This window comes from Ambystoma mexicanum, chromosome 4p (genome assembly GCF_040938575.1).
Source record: "Ambystoma mexicanum isolate Mex_15411 chromosome 4p, UKY_AmexF1_1, whole genome shotgun sequence".
NCBI classification, from domain to species: domain Eukaryota; kingdom Metazoa; phylum Chordata; class Amphibia; order Caudata; family Ambystomatidae; genus Ambystoma; species Ambystoma mexicanum.
In genome coordinates this window covers 1,100,893,300-1,100,912,716 of record NC_090927.1, presented here as the reverse complement: position 1 = coordinate 1,100,912,716, position 19,417 = coordinate 1,100,893,300, and the positions used below count along the sequence as shown (strand labels likewise).

The window sequence follows — 19,417 nt, the reverse complement described above, 5'->3', positions numbered from 1 at the left end:
CTCAAAAAATTAGGTCAAAACTACTCATCTTTTATCATTGGCAATAATATCACTGTAGCTAAGGAGGTTAAAACTTTAGGATTCTACTTAGACTCAATCGTCACCTTCAAAAAACAAGTCAATGCCATGGCTTCCGCCACATCTTATACATGTAAACTCATTAGGGCAACCAAACCGTTCCTCTCACCAAACAACTGCATCACTCTAGAGCTCTGATCCTATCTAAATTGGATTATTGCAACGCGTTCTACGTAGGTAGCAAAAAATACATTACAAATAAAATTCAAACCTTACAAAACAATGCCTTAAGAGCAGCCCTAAGCATCCCGAGGAAAGCACATATCTCAGAGATAAGAAGATCATACAACTGGCTTTCTACAAACGATAAGATTTTCCTTAAATCGGTCTCTCTGACCCATAAATGCCTACACCAAGCGGCCCCTCAATATTTGATAACGAGATTCACCAGACCGACTTCCTGCCGCCCCTCTAGGAAAGCTAACTCAAACCTCCTCTTTGTCCCTAGATTCAAACGTACTTTGTCTGGAGGGTTTAGCTTTCCTGTCAAAGCAGCACAATTTTGGAACTCCCTACCACCATCTCTTAGGGAAGACCTTCCCTACCCACAATTCAGATCTAACACCATCCGCTGGATCAAGGAACATGACATCTAATGCTAAGACACCTAATCTCTTGTACACTTGCAATCTCTTCCATTGCTGTGCCTATAGTAAACTGTGTATAAATTGTATATCCCCCATCTCTATGCTTAGATATAACTACAACTTGTAAACTATGTATATTCACCTATAATTTATACTTTGATGTATTGGGCCCAATGTTTTGATGCTTCCAACATTGTAACCTAGTTACATTCATTCACTGCGTGTTCTGTAACTTAAGCTGTACACTCCTCCTGCTGCCTTGCGCCCTGCTACCCACGGGTTAGGTGCCCCTTACAAATAATAAAACAAACAAACTCCAACCCAATTCTAGTTGAGGCTCACAGAGTCAAGGGGGTGGCACAGTGGGCAAGTGACCAAGGGCTGAAGAAGGAAAAGCAGGTAAGCAGTAAACAAGGCAGAATCTCTGAAGAGGTCTTCTAGTTTACAGGTGAGTAGCAGTTAAGCTTCTTTGGTGAAGAGCACAAAGGGTTGTCCACCCCAATGTACCTCAATGTAGGACAGAGAGCGGGTGCAAATAACAGCTTAACTGCAGCCCTCCGAAGCACAGGAACAACCAAGCAGGACTCACTTGAGTATTAGGGGCTGAACAGTACCCAATGCCAGTGTCAGTGTCAGCCAGTTCCAACAACTCAAAGCACAGACTAGGGATGCATGCCCTTATTTGAGGTTTTCCAGCCCTAATGGTAAGGAAGATGGCCAAAAAGCAAGATGGCCAGAGGACAGGTCTTTAAAAGTGAGGAACAGCTATTTTAAGTATAGTGTACTCAAAATGGCACTACCGCAGTAAAAAGGCTGTTGTACAGTAGTGCACTCGAAAAAAGTTCTAAAACATGATTTACTGCAACTAGCGAGTCGTAAGCCAATCACAAAGGTATACAAAGAAAATGTTGCCAGACAAAACAAAATGAGACACTAAGTCCCCCCTCTAACACTTCACTTAAGGTGAAAGTGAAAACACAGGAAAATACCAATGAGAGAAAAACTCCCTGCACTGGTAGCCTTGGGGACTGACCAGTGCCCCCAAAATAACAACATTTGAGCAGGGGAAGAGTAAAAGGCCTCACTCACAGAAAAAAGCAGCCAGGAAACCACAAAAGACCATTATGATTGGGGTTCCATTTAAATCAATGGAGGATACGTTTCAAAGGGAAAATCCCCCCCCAATACGGACGTTCCCATTGAAAGATCAGAAAGTTTCAAAAAGAAAAAACATTCCCAACAGTCTGTCATGCAGAAATGTTTTTTGAGGTGTTTATCATGAAACTATTCTACTTTATTATTTGGAACACCAGCAAAATAATTTGAAAACTAAAGGATGATTGCTTCATTTAAGGTAATTTTCAGTTACCTACCAGTCACATGTGTTGCGCGAGCAAGTGTCAAAATGAGAGCTCTATTGAGTTCTTCTGATTCTGCAGACAAGACAGTTTTGGGGTCGCTCAGAAAACGGGTAAACTGTGGTTGTACTTCAGAACTGCCGAGGGCAGTTATGAGGCGAAGAGCAGTGCTTTCCACGCTGAAAAACAAATCACAAAAGAAAGGGGTGAAAATGTAATCATCATTCACTAAAGCACAAGTTGTTACTGTACGCCTACTCCATGAAGTCTCCGTTCCTCCATATTCACTGGGATCTGGTCCGGGGAAGATGACGTGACACAAACACAAAAAACAGCAGCATTAAATTATAACAAAAGCCACTCAACGGTATGCATACGAAGACTGGACCCCTACGCTTTGCTTACCCTGTGCGTGTTTCTGGCCCCAAGCACCAGTCGTTTTAACAGCATCATCTACTTGAACACTTATTACGAGAGAATTTAGTGCAAAAGGGACTCTGGTGTAAGTTAACAGAAGTCACTATCGTGCGTAGCGTCTACTTACTCTGATGCTCCGCCCCTTTTCCTTCATACTCATGGGAGATTTCAATATCCCACACTCATTGGCAGACAGAAGACTTAGCAAAATATATTCCTGAGGCCTGACATCAGAGCTGGAATCCAGTAATCAGTATGTGCAGAGGCATATGGCATGTAAGACGTGGTCACCTTACTTATGGCTTTGAAAGCTAAAAGGTTGTTGAAATGCTCAGATGCCGCTTTAACCCTCAAGAGATAGGCCAGGATGCATGGGGAGGGCTTTACAGAGCTTGCAGGCCACAAATATGCGAGACAATAACACTCTAGTTATTGTGGCTTTCAAGGCCTTTTCCCCTAGATTATGACTACCATAGGTGACAAAAATGTTCTTAGTACAGAGCACGTCCTTGGTGCAGTCCAAGTAAAATGTCAGGGCATGACTAAAATTAAGGTTATATTTCCAAAAATATATGTTCTATTTATTATAAGTAATGTATCAGGTATAACACAGTTCAGATAAGTATGAAAAGGTAAAAAAAGAGGTGATGGCTGGAAGGTTTAGAATTAATCTTAACCTCTGGCATTGCTCTGGGAAACCCTCCATACCATTGTTCTTTGCGTGCCAAGCCATTACAAAAAGGCAAAGACCATATGCAAATCAGACATGGTCCCACCCCAAAAAGGGACAGTCCAGCCCAAACTGCTTGGCCACATCCCTTCTGCATGAGACCACAAGACTCCCCAAACATGTTTCAGGCTTGTTGGGCATCATCAGTGAGGAGTAGCTTGAGTCAAGTATTAAAAATCTAATCAGACAATACAGGAGGTGTAAAAAGCAGGAGGGTATTCAAATAAACTCAGCAATCTACAACACAGAGGAACGAGTTACCAAACAATAATATACTACAACCATGTAAAGTCTAGTAAGAACAAGCAATGTGTTTAGAACAGTCATTAACATCTAACTAGCCACTAAGCAGGTAAACAAATTAAAGTAAACTAGCTGTTCCCGGCGTAACATACGCCGTTCTAGCAGATCTTAAAGGTCAATATCGGTGGGTAATTCATAGGGTCACTTCTGTCGCCTTCTTAAATATCGGAATTAGCACTGATCGCTTACAGGAAGAGGGCGTAGGTCTCTGTGAATTATTAATGGTCATTGAAAAGGCTAAATGTATCAGATGGAATGAGAGGTACGCGCGGTATAAGAACAGTATCCAAGTTCCATCGATCACACAGGCCTCTATGATGTGTCTTTGTAGACGCGTAATTGTCGACCTTGTCCATTGCAGAGTCCCCGTAATGGCATAAGATTGCGTAGATGCATAATTACAGCACCTACTTTCAGTTCCAGCTCGTGAGGAGGCATTCGTCATACATCATTTTGGTCTTTGAAACATTGAGCTAGTAATTAACTGTTCATTGACACTGGAACCGCCGTGCCCTGTGTGAAGAGAAGTGGCGGTGGAAAGAAGTAACTCCCGAATGTTTGCGATAGTGGAAGGTGAAGGTGCTCATTCTGTTTGTTGAAATGGTAGCTGATGTTGAAGTGGGTGCAGTTCACCAATTGAAAAGCAGAGGGCAACCTAACACTGATACATTGCATCAGCTGAGTATGGAAACATACCCAAACATTTTAGGTAGATAGATAGATGCAGTGCTGGGCGATAAAGCATGAATTGCTGCTGGCTGACCATCATTGCTGCTAGTTTTCACGTGTTTGAAATTGTAACCATCTTTACAGTTTAGGGTTCACACATTTTACAATTGTTGCTTTATCAAGTTGATAATTTCCATAGCAATGCCAATTATCTGTGAGTAACCTAATTTCCTTGGTCGCTTTTTGGGCCTTCTGACCATAGGCTTACTCCTCATCTTCACACTCACACCCAGTAGTCCTTTCTGAACTACACTTTCCACCCACCCCCCTTGTGCCATTGCATATTGCACTCGTCAATCCGAGTGCCTGTAGGCATAAGTGGCCCGCATCAGGCAGTTGTACTTGGCAAGCCTGGTGTGCGTGTTGCTCGCGCCACACAGTTTGCTGAGTTCATAATCAGTGTGACCGATCGAGGATTTCCATCTCCTAGGCTTCATCTCGGTTTGTACACACTTGTGCTTTGATTTACTGTTAATTCTATGTCAAGACAGGAGGCAAGCATTATGCTTTATCTTTCTTTATTGCTGCCACCTCAGCACTTCAAAACACTAAACATTTAAACTGGGTATTTTCCTGTTTTCTTCCAGGACTGAGAAAAAGGTAAATGCAATGTTTGAAAGTTCAACAAATCTCCCCTTCTGGTATCTGGTACTACGAGTCCCATGAGCCTCCTATTCCCTGGTAGTCCTAAGGCTCCTCTCCTGAACATATCAGGTGATCGCCCGGGGTATAACAGTCTCTTGCCCTAGTTTCTTTCCTCTTTCTTTTTGTTGCCTCAGGTAAGTGATTTCGTTTTACTTGAGAATTGGTCTTTGTTGGTTAATTAAGTATTGGGTGAGCATAACGTTAACACGTTCTCTTAGTACATGGTTCTTTACTTGTCAACATAATGTTAACACGTTGTAATAGAATATGTTGGTTTACTGAGATAGCAGTATATTGCGCAAGCGGTCATAGAATTGTGCAAGTGGCCCTCGCTGAGGGAGAACAAACGTGCACGCGAGCGAATTTACTTTATGAATAGAGTATATGTTAGTAACGATACCTGGGAGTCGGGCCAGAGCCATGAGCGAACGCGCCCGTATTGGGCACATGACCCCGCTCCTCACTTTCCTCTTCACATGTTCAACGAGGCGCCGGCGAAAGTTACGGGTGCTAGGACCCAGGGGAGCAGGAGGCTTTTAAGATTCCTGGCATCCTCTGGGTCGGTTTCAACAGCCACGCAGTGCACAAACACCGCAGCTGATCGCGCAGCAAAGAGCAAGCTCTGAGAGTCCCCAAAAAAAATTTAAAAAAATTATTTGCCATTAGTGCGCGAAACACACAGAGTGTTGGCATCGGACATCTACTCTACTGTCTAGCCTAGTTTTTGCAGCCGACTGTCGGAAGTTGGCTCTGCCAACCACAAGGAATTATGGCTCATTATGAGCTCCAAGAGGGTCCCAGTCAACAACTATAGAGTGAAGTGAGGAGGAATGGGTGGAAGAGCCCTTCCAGCAGGAAAGTGAGTTGTCACTCAGTTTTAAAAAGGTGCTGGGTGACTCACTGTCTCAGCCAGTCTCCGAAAGCATGCAGCCGATAGCACAGAGACTAGACATGCTGGAAGCATTAATGGCTGAGCAAAGCGAGCAGCTAGCCTCAAGAAAAAGACGGGCAGACAGCCCTGGAGAAGGTACGTCAGCTGCACCCCCCAAGGAGGGGTTGAACAGAAGGGGTGTAAGGTGCCTCGGAAGAGGAAAGACTCTTTGACCCCCCACCCCCGAGCAAGGTGGAAAGGGTAAACCTGTTCTCCAAGGAGGAGACAACCCTGTCGCCAGATTAAAGGAAGCCTTCCTTGCTAAAAAGGCAGACCGCCATGACAAACCCCCTGCCCCAGGGGTGAATAATTTAGGGGACAATGATGAGGGCTATTCGTCCGATGACGAAGGTGGAGACGAGGAAGGTATGCTCAAAGAGCTCATCGATGAGAGCGTCGCCCCAGAGGATGAAGACAATACAAGGGACATGTTTCACCCTGAAGCCATCAGACACTCCAAGTCATCAGAATGGGTGCCATCGCCTAGCGTCGCTTTGTATATGGCACAGCACATTAGGAAACCCCTGGACATGGAGGTGCGCTCTCGGATGAGGTCAGAATGTCAGCGGCCGGAGTTGCCGGGCAAGTTGGCAGAGACACCGGACCTCGAACCTTCGTAACCAAGGCAGCGAAAACATCAGGAAAGATGTGGACCGCGCCTGGAGAGGGTGTCAAGATAAAGTCCTGGACCTAGTCGGGCCAGTGTCCAAAATAAAGGATTTGGCAGAAAAGGCCAAAGACGCAGGAACACCAGTGGATGCCCAAGCACTGGGTAACTGGGCACAGCGTGCAGTATGCCTACTAGGCAATGCCAACTGCGCCCTCTGCTTGGAGAGATAGAGAGGGGTGTTATTAAAAATTGACGGGAAACTCAGCAAGCAGGCCTCTTACGGGGCAGGAGAAGGTGCTAAAGGGCTGCTATTTGGCAAAGCATTTGCAAAAGAGATGGCGCAGTTCTTCAGGACTTACTCAGCATTGGAAAAAGTACAGAGCTGCATTAGGAAGATATTTCCCAGGCGAGTTTTTGCCGGGACTGGATGCCACTGGGGTCGGTCGTCCGGTCGCAACAACTTCCAACGCAGACCCCAAGGGCTGTGTGCCCAATACTGGGAGGGAGGACAGCAAGACACCTTCCCAAACCGAATGAAATTTCCCAGAGGTCGTAGAGGAAGAGGTTCCTACAGACAGCCGAGTGCCGCTGCCAGCGAGTACAGCATGCGAGCAAGTGGCGCGGGAGAATCCTGCACTTTTTGAGCAAATGGCAAGCTTTATCGAGCAATTCATGGGTGCTCCAAGCGGTAGCAGGTCTACATTTAGAATGTGTAGGCAACCCCATACAGAGAATAGAGCCTCAACGAATAAACATGCCGCAAGAAGCAGCAGCACTATTGCAAAGCGAACTGCTAAAGCTAGTAGACAAGAATGCGATAGAGCGCGACACTCAAGGGGGAGCGAGATTCCTCAGCAATATGTTCCTGGTTCACAGGGGGGAGAAAATAAGACCAGTGATAAATTTGAAGAACTTAAACGAATGGCTGGCATACAGTCATTTCAAGGTGGAGGGCATTCACCTGCTCCGAGATCACCTACGTACAGGGGATTGGCTAGCGCGAATAGATCTCAAAGACGCATACCTCACTATACCTACAGCGGCAGCGCATCAGAGATTTCTTCGCTTACGATGGATCGGAGAGATATGGCGCTTCACGTGTCTCCCATTCGGCATAGCATCCGCTCCTTGGGCTTTTACCAAACTAATGAGACCTGTAGCCGCAGCCATAAGAGAGCGAGGAATACGAATCATCATTTATTTGGACGACATTCTAGTGCTGGGGCCTGACAGAATAATGCTCACCAAGAATGTACGTGGGTTTTCAATCTATTATCCTTGCTGGGCTTTGTAGTAAACCTAGACAAGTCGCAGCTTTAACCCGTTCAAAGGATAGAGTTCTTGGGGTTCCCAAAAGATACCTCAAAAGCAATTCTCGAACTTCCTGGGCATAAAGTGAGAGTGATCAAGAAAGAGCTCTGAGCAGTCATAGTGAAGGTGGTTATTTTGCTTCGAAGTATAGCCAGGATAGTGGGACTGCTTGCAGCCTCGATTCAGGTGATATTTCCCAGGCCTCTCCATTACCGAGCCCTTCAGAGGCTCAAGATCAGACATTTACAAGGACAAGTAGGTTACCATCAGCTAGTGACCGCAGATCAAGAGGAGCTTACCGAACTGCATTGGTGGCTTCAGAATATGGAAGCCTGGAACGGCCGGGCGATATTTGGTGACGTTCCAGACTTAGTGATAGAGTCTGACGCAAGCAGATCAGGCTGGGGAGCCAGATGCGACCATGCAGAGACAGGAGGGAAATGGTCGGAAGAAGAATTGACATTACATATAAACCGTCTCGAACTTCTAGCAGGTTCGTTCGCAGTACGCACTTTCACCAAAGACGGGATCAGATGTTGCGTCTTGCTCAAGATGGACAACATTTCAGTGGTACGCTACATAAACAAGCTAGGAGGGACCAGATCTAGGATGTTAGCAGAGCTAGCGAAAGATTTCTGGCACCATTGCCTTCAACACCAGATTACAGTAGCAGCAGAGTACCTGCCAGGGACACAGAACAGGTTAGCAGACTGGAATTCACGATATCTAGTAGACCCCAGCGACTAGAAGCTACATTCTCAGATATTCGGACAGCTGCAGGAAATTTGGGGTCCCCATAGACACCGATCTATTTGCATCCAGACTGAACGCCCAGACACACAAGTACTACAGTTTGAGGATAGATCCGGGAGCAGTGGGGACAGATGCATCTTTACACCCAAGGAACAGAGCAGTGTACTATGTCTTCCAGCCGTTCATCATGCTCACGAGAGTCCTAGCGAAAGCCTGCAGACAAGAAGCAGAGCTGGTAATGATACTACCGTTTTGGAAGTCCCAGGCCTGGTTTCCAGTAGCGATGGAACTTTCTTCGGATTTTGCAAGGATAGTTCCTCATCGACAGGAACTTCTCGGCCTGACCGGCCTACCTCACCAGTTGATAGAAGCGGGCACGCTACACTTGATTGCCTGCAGGGTTTCAGGAAGAGATGGGAATTGCCAGCATTTCGCAACTTGCTGCAGACTGTATCAGAGTCTCCTGGGCGCCATCCACAGTTCGGAGCTATGGTGCCGCTTGGGACCGTTGGGTCTCGATGGTGCTTGGAACATGGTTTGGATCACATTTCAGCCCTGTAGTCCACGTTCTCAACTTTCTAGCGAATAGGTTTCAAGACTGTTGCGCTTATAGAACGCTAGGGGTCTACAGGTAAGCAGTGTCGACAGGATGTGACAAAGTAGAAGGGGGACTGGTGGGGGGGGAACACCCTGCGGTCATGCGACTTCTCAAAGGGATAAAGTTGAAGAGACAGCCAGAACCTAAATACGTAGTGTTATGGGATGTCAGAGACGTATTTCGCCTCTTTCTCAGGTGGCCAGAGAATGAGAGCCTTTCTCGCTCACAGCTTTCAGGGAAGCTAGCAATGCTATGTCTAGCAGCATGTTGGAGAGTGTCAGATGTCAAGGCACTAGAGATAGACAGGAAGATATTTTATCCTGAAAGTGTAGCTTTTAGTATAGCGAAGAGGACGAAGAGCGATTCAAGAATCATATCCTGTCCTTATTTCGCAGAGAATAAGAAAATATGCATGATGCAATGCATAAAGGATTATGAGGAGCCGACAGCGCATCAGACCACAATGGTTAACACAACTGCTTATAGCGTGTAGAAAGCCCCATCACGCCGTAGCCACAGCGACTATTGCTAGATGGGTTAGGGAGGTGATGCAATGGGCTGGTATAGACTTGTCTGTTTTGCGCACATTCAGCTAGGGGAGCGATGGCATCTAGAGCTTTCACAGCAGGTGTCTCATTACAAGACATAATGAAATCAGCAGATTGGTCTTCTCAGTCAACTCTTAAGACATTTCATTTCAAACCTGTATCAGAAATAACTAATAGGGTGGTTGCGAGCTTTGAACAAGCATAATGCTCGCCTCCTGTTTTGACATAGAATGATGATTGCCCAGACACGGAGGCGAGCATTATATCCCACTCTGAATGGCAAAAGTCTTGATGGTTATCATGTAAGTGCGTACTGTACAAGAGCTTTAGCGCATTCCCACCCTCATGGTTTCTTTTTCATTCCTCGTAGGAGACGATCAGAAGGCATCTTGAAAAGACCTGAGAGATTGAATATTATTATTCCGCAGATGGGGGTTGGGGGCACTACTATTATACCCCCGGGCGAGCACTTGATAGGTGGAGGAGAGGAGCCTTAAGACTACCAGGTAATAGGAGGCCCATGGGACTCTTTGTACCAGAAGGGGACATGTGTTGAACTTTGAAACATTGCATTTACCTTTTTCTCAGAGTCCTGGAAGAAAAAAGGAAAATACCCAGTTTAAATGTTTTAAAGTGCTGAGGTGGCAGCAATAAAGAAAGATGAAGCATAATGCTCGCCTCTGTGTCTTTAATAAAATCAAGACTACCCTGCACTGTAAGACTGGGCAATCTTCATTGTCCTTGCTGAACTGTGCGTGGCTCTTATTGCCCTTTGTTCAGCTCTATGTAAATTCTCCTCCACACTATCATGTCTACTGAAGTTAGTTGGCACCACTTAAATGAAATCCTTAACAAATACCATTCATATTGTCATGAGGACCTTAACCTGTACCCCATATGTTATAACCATTCATACCTCTGGAACTCGTAGTACTCTAATGGGGGGGAGGGGGTGTGTATATATACATACACGAGCAACAATGCTTTTTTATCCCAAAAGAACGTACAGTATATAAGTAATCAGGTTTGACGGGAAGCAGTGGTGATTAAAAAATCAATACATATTGGTTCTGTACCACCCTGCCCACAGCAATGTCAACTTTGAACTCCTTTGTTGAGGCTGCATTATCTAGTATGAAACCTAATAGGCCATCACTTTTGAGTTGATTTTAGTTTGAATTTTAATTACCACAAATACAGACCGGCTATTCACGTAAAGATCATATTGTGGGACCTAGGATTTCAATTTATAGAGACAACTGCTACCCATAAACAAAGGTCTCACTTCAGATTAGAGCATCACCTGAAACATTTTATTATTATTATAATTGGTTATTTATAACGCACTTAATACACAGAGGTTTCTAAGTGGACCCAGGGATCGAACCTGTGTTGCTCCGCGTCGTCTTTCTTCCAAGACGAGCACGTTGCCCCCAAGCTATACGCCCACTGTCCTTTTGATCCAAACGTCAATAAATTGGACTAGTCAGACATGCTGCAATCTTTTGCTACCCAAACTCTCCTCTCTATCTTTAGTGAAACAAATCAAAACCCTGATCCAGTACAGAAACAAACAGACTTACTGCTCAATATGGAACAAGCTACTTACCTGTAAATGTTGTTCTCCAGCATGGGTCTGGCATGGATTCACATGCTCATGAATATTCCCCGTCGTCAGGCTGGGAATCCTCAGTAAAGAAAAAAATCGGTTTCACGTCTGAACTGTCTTTCTCCTAACAACCAATCACTGGTCTCTGGGTCATACTGCCCCAAGCCAATGATTGCCCTCTACCTAAGCCCCTCCTCTGGCAGCCATCTTCAGATTTGGTAGCACGTAAAGTGGCAGTATGACCAAGAGAAGAGACGCAGAGGGGTAGGTGGGAGGGTTCACATAGGAATCCATGCCAGACCCATGCTGGAGAACAACAGTTACAGCTAAGTAACTTGTTCCTTCTCCAGCATGGGGTCTGGCATGGAATCACATGCTCATGAATAAAGAATACATAACAGTACACACATGTAAGGTGTGCGTCGACCGCCACGTAGCAGCCCTGCAAATGTCAAGCAGTGGCACACCAGACAGGAACGCCGTAATTGCAGCGATCGCTCTGGTCGAGTGGGCTCTCGGACGGCCAGGCAACAGTCGGTTTGCCAACCAATGGCAATGGGTGATGCAGCCTGAGAGCCACCTGGAAATGGAAGCCTTGGAGAGGGCCTTCCCATGGTTCACAGGGACAAAGTTCACAAAATATTGTGACGTCTTCCGGAAACCCTTTGTGCGGTCCACATAGAACTTCAGCGCTCTAGCCACATCCAGCGAGTACAAAGTCGTTTCAGTCGGCGACAAAGGCGTCGGGAAGAATACAGGGCTCATTTAGATGAAAGTCTGACGGCACTTTGGGCATGAATGGGGGTGCGTCCCTAGCACTACCCTCGTCTAGTGGAATGTCAAATAAGGTGGTTTACAAGAGAGGGCCTGGATCTCTCCCACTCGTCGTGCGGAGGTGACTGCCACAAGAAAAGCCGTTTTCCATGACAAAAATTTCAGCGACGCCGAATGCATAGGCTCGAACGGAGGACCCATGAGCCTAGTCAGCACCACATTGAGCTCCCACTCCGGGGCCAGAGCCTTCACCGGCGGGAACAAGCGAAATAGTCCTTTCACAAACTCTTTGACCAATCGATGTAACCATAAGGATGATCATCCAGGAGATCTGGTGTAGCAGGAGATAGCTGCCAGATGGACTTTGATGGAAGCACGAGCCAGTCCTGCCTTGGCCAACGACAACAAATCTAGGAGCACCTGCGGAGCAGGGACTCGTAGAGGGTTGATCTTTTTAGTACGGCACCAAACGGCAAACCTCTTCCACTTGTGCCCGTAGCATTTGAGAGTAGACGAAGCTCTGGCCTTGGCGAGCACCTCCTTAGAATCTGCTGGGAGATTGTAGCCCCCAAACTCTAGAGCTACAGGAGCCAGGCCTTCAGGTTCAGGGATCCTGAGTCGTGGTGCAGAATCGCACCTCCTTCCCTGGCAAGAAGATCTGCGACTGCCGGAAGCTTGACTGGAGGGGACGCTGACATGTCCTGGCAAAAGCTGTGATCTTTTTTAGAGGAATTGGGAAAACGCCTAATGTATTGTGTGACTTGAACACAATTACCTGAGTAAAAGTTTTGATAAATGAAGAGGCTGAAATCGCATTTCTGAAAGAATCAAGTTAAATGATTATGCCTATCTTCAAGAACTAACTAACCAATCTAACAATTGAATACAGCTTTAAGTATTGAATTTAGCCTCCAGGTAGGAGGCAAGCAGTGGGCACTGGGTGCTACGGGGTGGTTTCCACTCTGTTTTTCAAGTTGTTACTGTTGTTAAGGCCATGGTGTCATTGGACCTTTTTTTGACCCAGTTAGCTCCATATAAAAACAAATACGTTTAGGAATAGCATTATCAATTGAGATTTATTTGAAAAGAAAAATATTCTTCGTGGTGCCCGCCTGTTTTCCATTTCACTGTACTTTCTTTCTCAACACAAAGAAGGTGGAGGCACGCACATACATGGTACTCAAAAATTCAAGACAATATCAGCACGACTGAAAAATCCAAGACACGACCACTATGTCTTTTGCGGATATTGAAGCACTAACAAATAAAGCAGATACCTTGGGTTTCTCGGCCGAGGAGGCCAACAAGATTTTAGGTCTGATTACCGATTCTTCCTTTGGCACTAGCTCGAATACCGGACAGGATCCGGCTAGAAAAATTAAACAGTTAGAATACTTAATCAGAAAGGAAATCAACCGCAAACTTCATGCCATGACCCTGGGTAGATACTACAAAAACCAAAGGATACCATGTGGGTTGCGAATGCAACTACGCCGCTCGTTATGTAAGGAGAGCAAAGAATTTGTAAGGAAGTGGGAAGCGATTCGGAATAAATGGTCACTTGACTTGATTTTACTTACTATACAAGAACTGGTAAACAACTTGACGACACTACGTGGGGAAAATGAGGAAATTGAAAAAGAACTTGTGAAAACTTTAAACCAGGAAGAAGTCCAAACAATTCTGGATGACAAAAACAATAAACTTTCAGGATATAAATCGGAATTGGAAGCCAAGAAAGTGATGAAGTTCCGTAGGGACACATATGACTATTTAAACAGAGAGGTATATACTTGGATGGAAAGATATGGACCACCAGTAGGCAAACCTAAATCGAAACCCAGGTCTGGCAATAATAGTGAAAAATCGAGCTCTGGAACCGAGAGTAATCCTGCACAACCGGAAGAAGAAGAAGAACAAACAGCAGAAACTGCAAGTCCCATACGAAGACCAACTACATCCACGGGTGGAGCATCCTCTTTTTTAGAGAAAGGCCCGAAAGAACAAAGAGAACCAGGAGGGGGAAGAGGAAAACCAAGAGAAGGGCCAGAAACGCGACAGAAACAGAGAAGAGTTTAGTACTTAATCTTTCATCCAGAATACTAACTGAACAAGAAATCAAGACATTGCACAAAGGACTTAGCTTCGTGCCTACCTATAACAGTGCAGTATTCGACACTAGAGTGGAACTGTTCAAACTGGTGAGGAAGATGAAGCTAAAAGTGTTCTTTAACGAATTAGAGATACCAGAAGGGAGAGAAAGGGAGGAGGAAGAATTGAAAGAGTTTAGAACTAAAAGTGGCTTCATTCCACCGATTAATGTACCTTTCATCAATATATTTCAGAAACAAACCATTCGAGATCTGGAGAAAATCAATTTCAAATCCAAAGGACGAATGAACATGAAACCCCATGAATGGGAGTTAATTAAAAAACTGTACAGTGATGAAAAACTCACCATACGTAGTGCCGATAAGGGAGGAGCATTGGTACTTCTTCACACGAAAGATTATGATGTCGAATGTATGAGGCAGTTAGATGACCGTAACACATATGCAAGACTTGAAAAGGACCCTAGAATTATATTCAAGCAGAACTTGGAAGAACTACTAACTAAAGCAGAGGATTTGAGCTGGATCAACCATCGCACGAAAAAAACTTTGACGAACAATTACCCGAAGATACCACATTTCTATACATTACCAAAGGTGCACAAAAGTCTTGTTAACCCGCCTAGTAGACACATTATGGCAGGTACTAACAGCATTTTACAACCTTTAGGAGTCTACATCGACTACTTCCTACAACCACTGATACAAAAAACCAGTATGTACGTCAAGGACACAACACATTTCTTGAAACATCTGAATGAAGCGACATACACAGAAACAGATGTGCTTTTCACAATAGATATGAAAAGTGTGCATACTTCGATTCCACATGACCTAGGAAGAGCGGCGGTGGAATGGCTACTGTTACAAGGAGACATCCCAGCTCAGAAAGAATTTGTCATGGCCCTGTTGGAATTCATCAGTGAAAATTCATATTTTCAATACAAAGGAATGTTTTTTCTACAAACAGCTGGAACATCCATGGGTGCCACAATGGCACCATCTTATGCTAACGCTTTTATGCACAAATTTGAGGTGGATCATGTACTAGAAAATGTGAGATGGAGAAGCAAGATCGGCTTATGGATCAGATACATAGACGATATCTTCGGGATATGGCACGACACAGAGGAAGAATTGGAAAGATTTCTGGAGTATCTCAACAATATAGATAAACGGATCCAGTTCACATCTGAACGCTCGATGGAAACTATACACTTCCTGGATATCAAGGTGACCAAGGAACAGAATGGTTACAGAACTAACATATATCAAAAACCGACAGATAGGAATAACATCCTACACAAATTAAGTTTTCACCAGCCAAGTCTGATTAGAAATTTACCCTACAGTCAGATGTTGAGGGTTAAAAGGATAGTAAGTGATCCAGAGGATTATGAAGAAGCAATAAACATGATGGGAAACAAATTCTTGACACGAGGATTGTAACGCTCACCTGATTCCCACGGAGGCGCGGGTCTTGGCAGGAAGGTGTCTGTGACTCGAAAAGTGATGTGCAGGACTCGATTGGCTTCTGGGGTCGAACCTCTTCGCACTGTGTGTCGAACTCGAAGAGTGAGGTTTCTGCAGGTGAAAGAATATGGGGGTTAATGGCCTGGGTTGTTGAATGTCCCTCTCTCTCTCTCTCTCTCTTCCCAGCTTTTCTGTAGAGCCCCCCCAGGTCAACGTGCTCACCTTAGATAGGTGAATGCTGGGCTCTCCATCTGTGTCTGGTGCAGGGTGCCGTTGCCAGTTCCTTCACTGGTGAAACATTGGCCTCTTGAATTCAGAGGATGGTTACCGTCGTTATCTGCACGAGCGGTGAGTTTCTGGACACCTTTTGTCTTTATAGTCTTTAAATGCGTGGCACGTTAATATTGAAGACTCTGTATAATGCTTTTCCCTTATGTATTGCAGGACTCTCGGGATGGAAGATGGAGTGAAGCGCCTGGAAATTCGTAAGTATGGCAAGCGCTCTAACTGTCTCTTTCCTTGCAGCTTAGTTCGTGTTAAAGAGACGCCGGAGTATTTGCAGGCGTTTTATTGCGACGAGCGTGATGGGCGTGAGTAAATACCTGCTTAATGTCTTTTTGTTTTGTCTTTCAGATGTTGGTTTGCAGCGCCGGAGTCAGCGGAATGCTAGTAAGTTTTAACTATACTTTGTCTTCTCAGGGGGCGATGCAGAATGAAGAAATCCGGAATTCACGGCGTACCGGTAAGTATAACAATGCTTTTGTCTTTGCAGGCGAAGGTGCAGCGTGAAGACACGGCCGCTGCTGATGGATCAGGTGAGAAAGCACTGTGTGTAGAGTTTGTCTTGCTAACCTGTTGTTTCTTGTCTTTTGCAGGTGCTGATGTTGACTGGATACAGGAATGGTAAGTATAATTCTTGCAGGTTCAGGATCGAAAGAGGAAGGGCTGGAACAGACTCGGTGAGCGTTCTGCTGCAGATGCAGAATAACGCGAAGCACGTTTCATCTATCGGGTGTGGTTTAAATAGCCTTGGAGTGATGAGTGGTCTTCTTCCACGGCCCCGCCTAGGTAAGAAAAGAGTTCCAGTTTCCAGAAGAGTTCCAGTGCTGTATCCAGGTAGTGGAGCTGCCCCACCCAGGTAAGAAAGTAGTTCCTGTTCACAGAGGGCTTCTAAGTGGCTGGTAAGTAAGCAGCATGGTCTGCTGCAGGTAAGTCCACCCAAGCACTCTCACACCAATTATGAGCACGGCGCTTCCAGTGCCGGGACCGATGGTTTTGATGAGCCTGGTGCCACCGGCGCCAGGACAGGGTCCAAAAGGTCCCAGTAGGGACCGGCTGGTGCCTAGGATTAGGGTTAGGGGCCTGCTTCCAAGGATGTTGGGCTGGTCCTGGCTCCTTGGAAACAGTGATCATGACAGCACCCCCCTCAAGGCCCCTCCTAAGCGTGTCTTCTCCGGGGGTTTTGGCTTGTTGGGGTGATTCAGATGGAATTTCTTGACCAGACGAGGTGCGTGGACATATTCTGAGGGTTCCCAAGACCTCTCCTGGGGGCCGTATCCTTTCCAATCAACCAGATAATATAACTTAGATTTGGAGATTTTGGAGTCTAGGATGTTCTTCACTTCGAATTCAAGTTCTCCATCTACTAAAACCGGTTCTGGAAGTTCAGTCAATCGGGTTTCTGGTTGTACTGGTTTTAAAAAGGAGACATGGAATACTGTATGTATTTTCATATGCGTAGGTAATTCCAATTTGACAGCCACCGGATTAATTATGGCAGATATGAGATAGGGTCCAAGGTATCTCGGGATGAAGGTGCGGGGTCCTTTTAGAGGCAGGTGCTTAGTGGATAACCAGACCTGATCTCCTACAGCGTAGTGAGGGGCCGCTTTACGGTGTCGATCTGCTCCTTTTTTGAATTGAGCTTTCGCTCTTTGCAGATGGGCAGTGGCTTCCTTAAAAGCTCGGGTGATTTCTGAGTGCAAGTGATCCACAGCAGGTGCTTCAAATTCTTGGGGAGGATCCAGGTTGGAGGTTCTAGGATGGTGTCCGTATAATAGGAAAAAAGGAGTCTTCCCGGTTCCAGAATGAGTCGAATTGTTGTAAGCGTATTCAGCGATCCAAAGAATATCCTTCCAGGGGTTTTCAGTTTGTTGGAGCATGCAACGTAGATATTGTTCTAGTTGCTGATTTGTCCTTTCGGTTTGTCCGTCAGTTTGGGGATGGTGACTGGTCGAAAGTCTTACATCAATTTGGGCTAGACGACAGCAACTGCGCCATTAGTGGGAGATGAATTGACTTCCCCTAGCGGAGACTAAAACCGAGGGAAAACCGTGTAAGCGAACGATGTTTTCCAAGAATTCTCGAGCCAATACTGAGGCTGAAGGTAGACCCTTCAGGGGAATGAAGTGAGCCATCTTGGAGAATAGATCCACGACTACTAAAATGGTAGTATACCCCGAGCATGGAGGTAAATCCGTGATAAAATCCATGGACAAGGTATGCCATGGACAGGGAGGGATGTCTAGTGGCTGTAATAGGCCGGCTGGTTTCTGCTTCTGACTTTTATTCTGGGTACACACACCGCAGGAGATTACAAAGTCTCGTGATAACAGGAGATTACTTGTTTTTGTATTTTCTCACAGGGCAAGTGCAATCGTCCTCGGAAATATGGTAGGTCTTGATCCACTGAGAATTCTTTTCCCTTTAATTGCCAGTCCTGCAAATCGGCCGGAGTTAGGAGTGATTTAACCGTGGTCTTGATGTCTTCAAAAGATTGAGTGCTGACCAAACCCAAAATCCTTTGTTCTGGGATTATGGGTATTGGTTCTGGATTGGTCAAATGTTCATCTACTCCCATCTGGGAGAGGGCATCTGCTTTTCCGTTCTTACTGCCTGGTCGATAAGTAATTATAAAGTCAAATTCAGCCAGAAACAGAGCCCAGCGATGCTGTCTGGAAGACTGAGCTTTGGCCGTCTTTAGATATTGTAAATTGCGGTGATCAGTCATTACGGTGACTGTATGTCTGGCTCCTAAAAGATAATGCCGCCATGCTTCAAAGGCCGATCTGATAGCTAAAAGTTCCTTGTCTGTAATTGAATAGTTGATCTCGGGAGCCGAAAACTTGCGGGACCAAAAGGCTACAGGGTGTAACTGGTGTGTGACCGGATCTCTTTGTGATAAAACTGCCCCCATAGCAAGACTAGAAGCATCCGTTTCCATGATGTAGGGGAGTTCGGGGCGAGGATGTTTTAGAACAGGTGCAGAAATGAATTTAGCTTTTAAGTCCTGAAAAGCTTGTTCTGCTTCAGAAGACCACTCAAAACGTTTGTTCTTTTTTAACAGAGCGGTGATGGGCTGGACTATCCGAGAAAATTCAGGAATAAATCTGCGGTAAAAGTTAGCTAAGCCTAACATGCTTTGAACTCCTTTTACCGAGGTTGGTGATGGCCACTTGATGATTGCATCGACTTTCTTTGAATCCATATGGACTCCGTTAGGTGACAATATGAATCCCAGGAACTCGACTTCAGTTACGTTGAAAACGCATTTTTCAAGCTTAGCAAAAAGATTATGTTGACGCAATCTCTCAAGAACCTTTTTAACGTGTCTCTGGTGTTCCTCTTCGGATGATGAATAGACAAGGATGTCATCAATGTAGACAACAACACACACGTCTATGAGTTCTCTAAGGACATCGTTCATAAAATATTGGAAAGCGGCAGGAGCGTTACAAAGTCCAAAGGGCATCACTTGATATTCGAATAGCCCGTACTTGGTGCGGAAGGCCGTTTTCCATTCATCGCCCTCTTTTATCCGTACCAAGTGGTAGGCTCCTCTGAGATCCAATT

The 19,417-nt window shown here is 45.3% G+C and overlaps 1 protein-coding gene across 3 annotated transcripts in view; it reads right to left on the bottom strand.

Moving 5' to 3' along the window:
- The window catches only part of MED23 (mediator complex subunit 23), a 1,372,437-nt gene that overhangs the window by 656,700 nt on the left and 696,320 nt on the right, over positions 1 to 19,417 (bottom strand). For all 3 annotated transcript variants that reach the window (XM_069606687.1, XM_069606688.1, XM_069606689.1), the window contains one exon: positions 2,039 to 2,202. In XM_069606687.1, the coding sequence (XP_069462788.1) occupies positions 2,039 to 2,202 (164 nt within the window). The remainder of the gene's footprint in view (positions 1 to 2,038; positions 2,203 to 19,417) is intronic.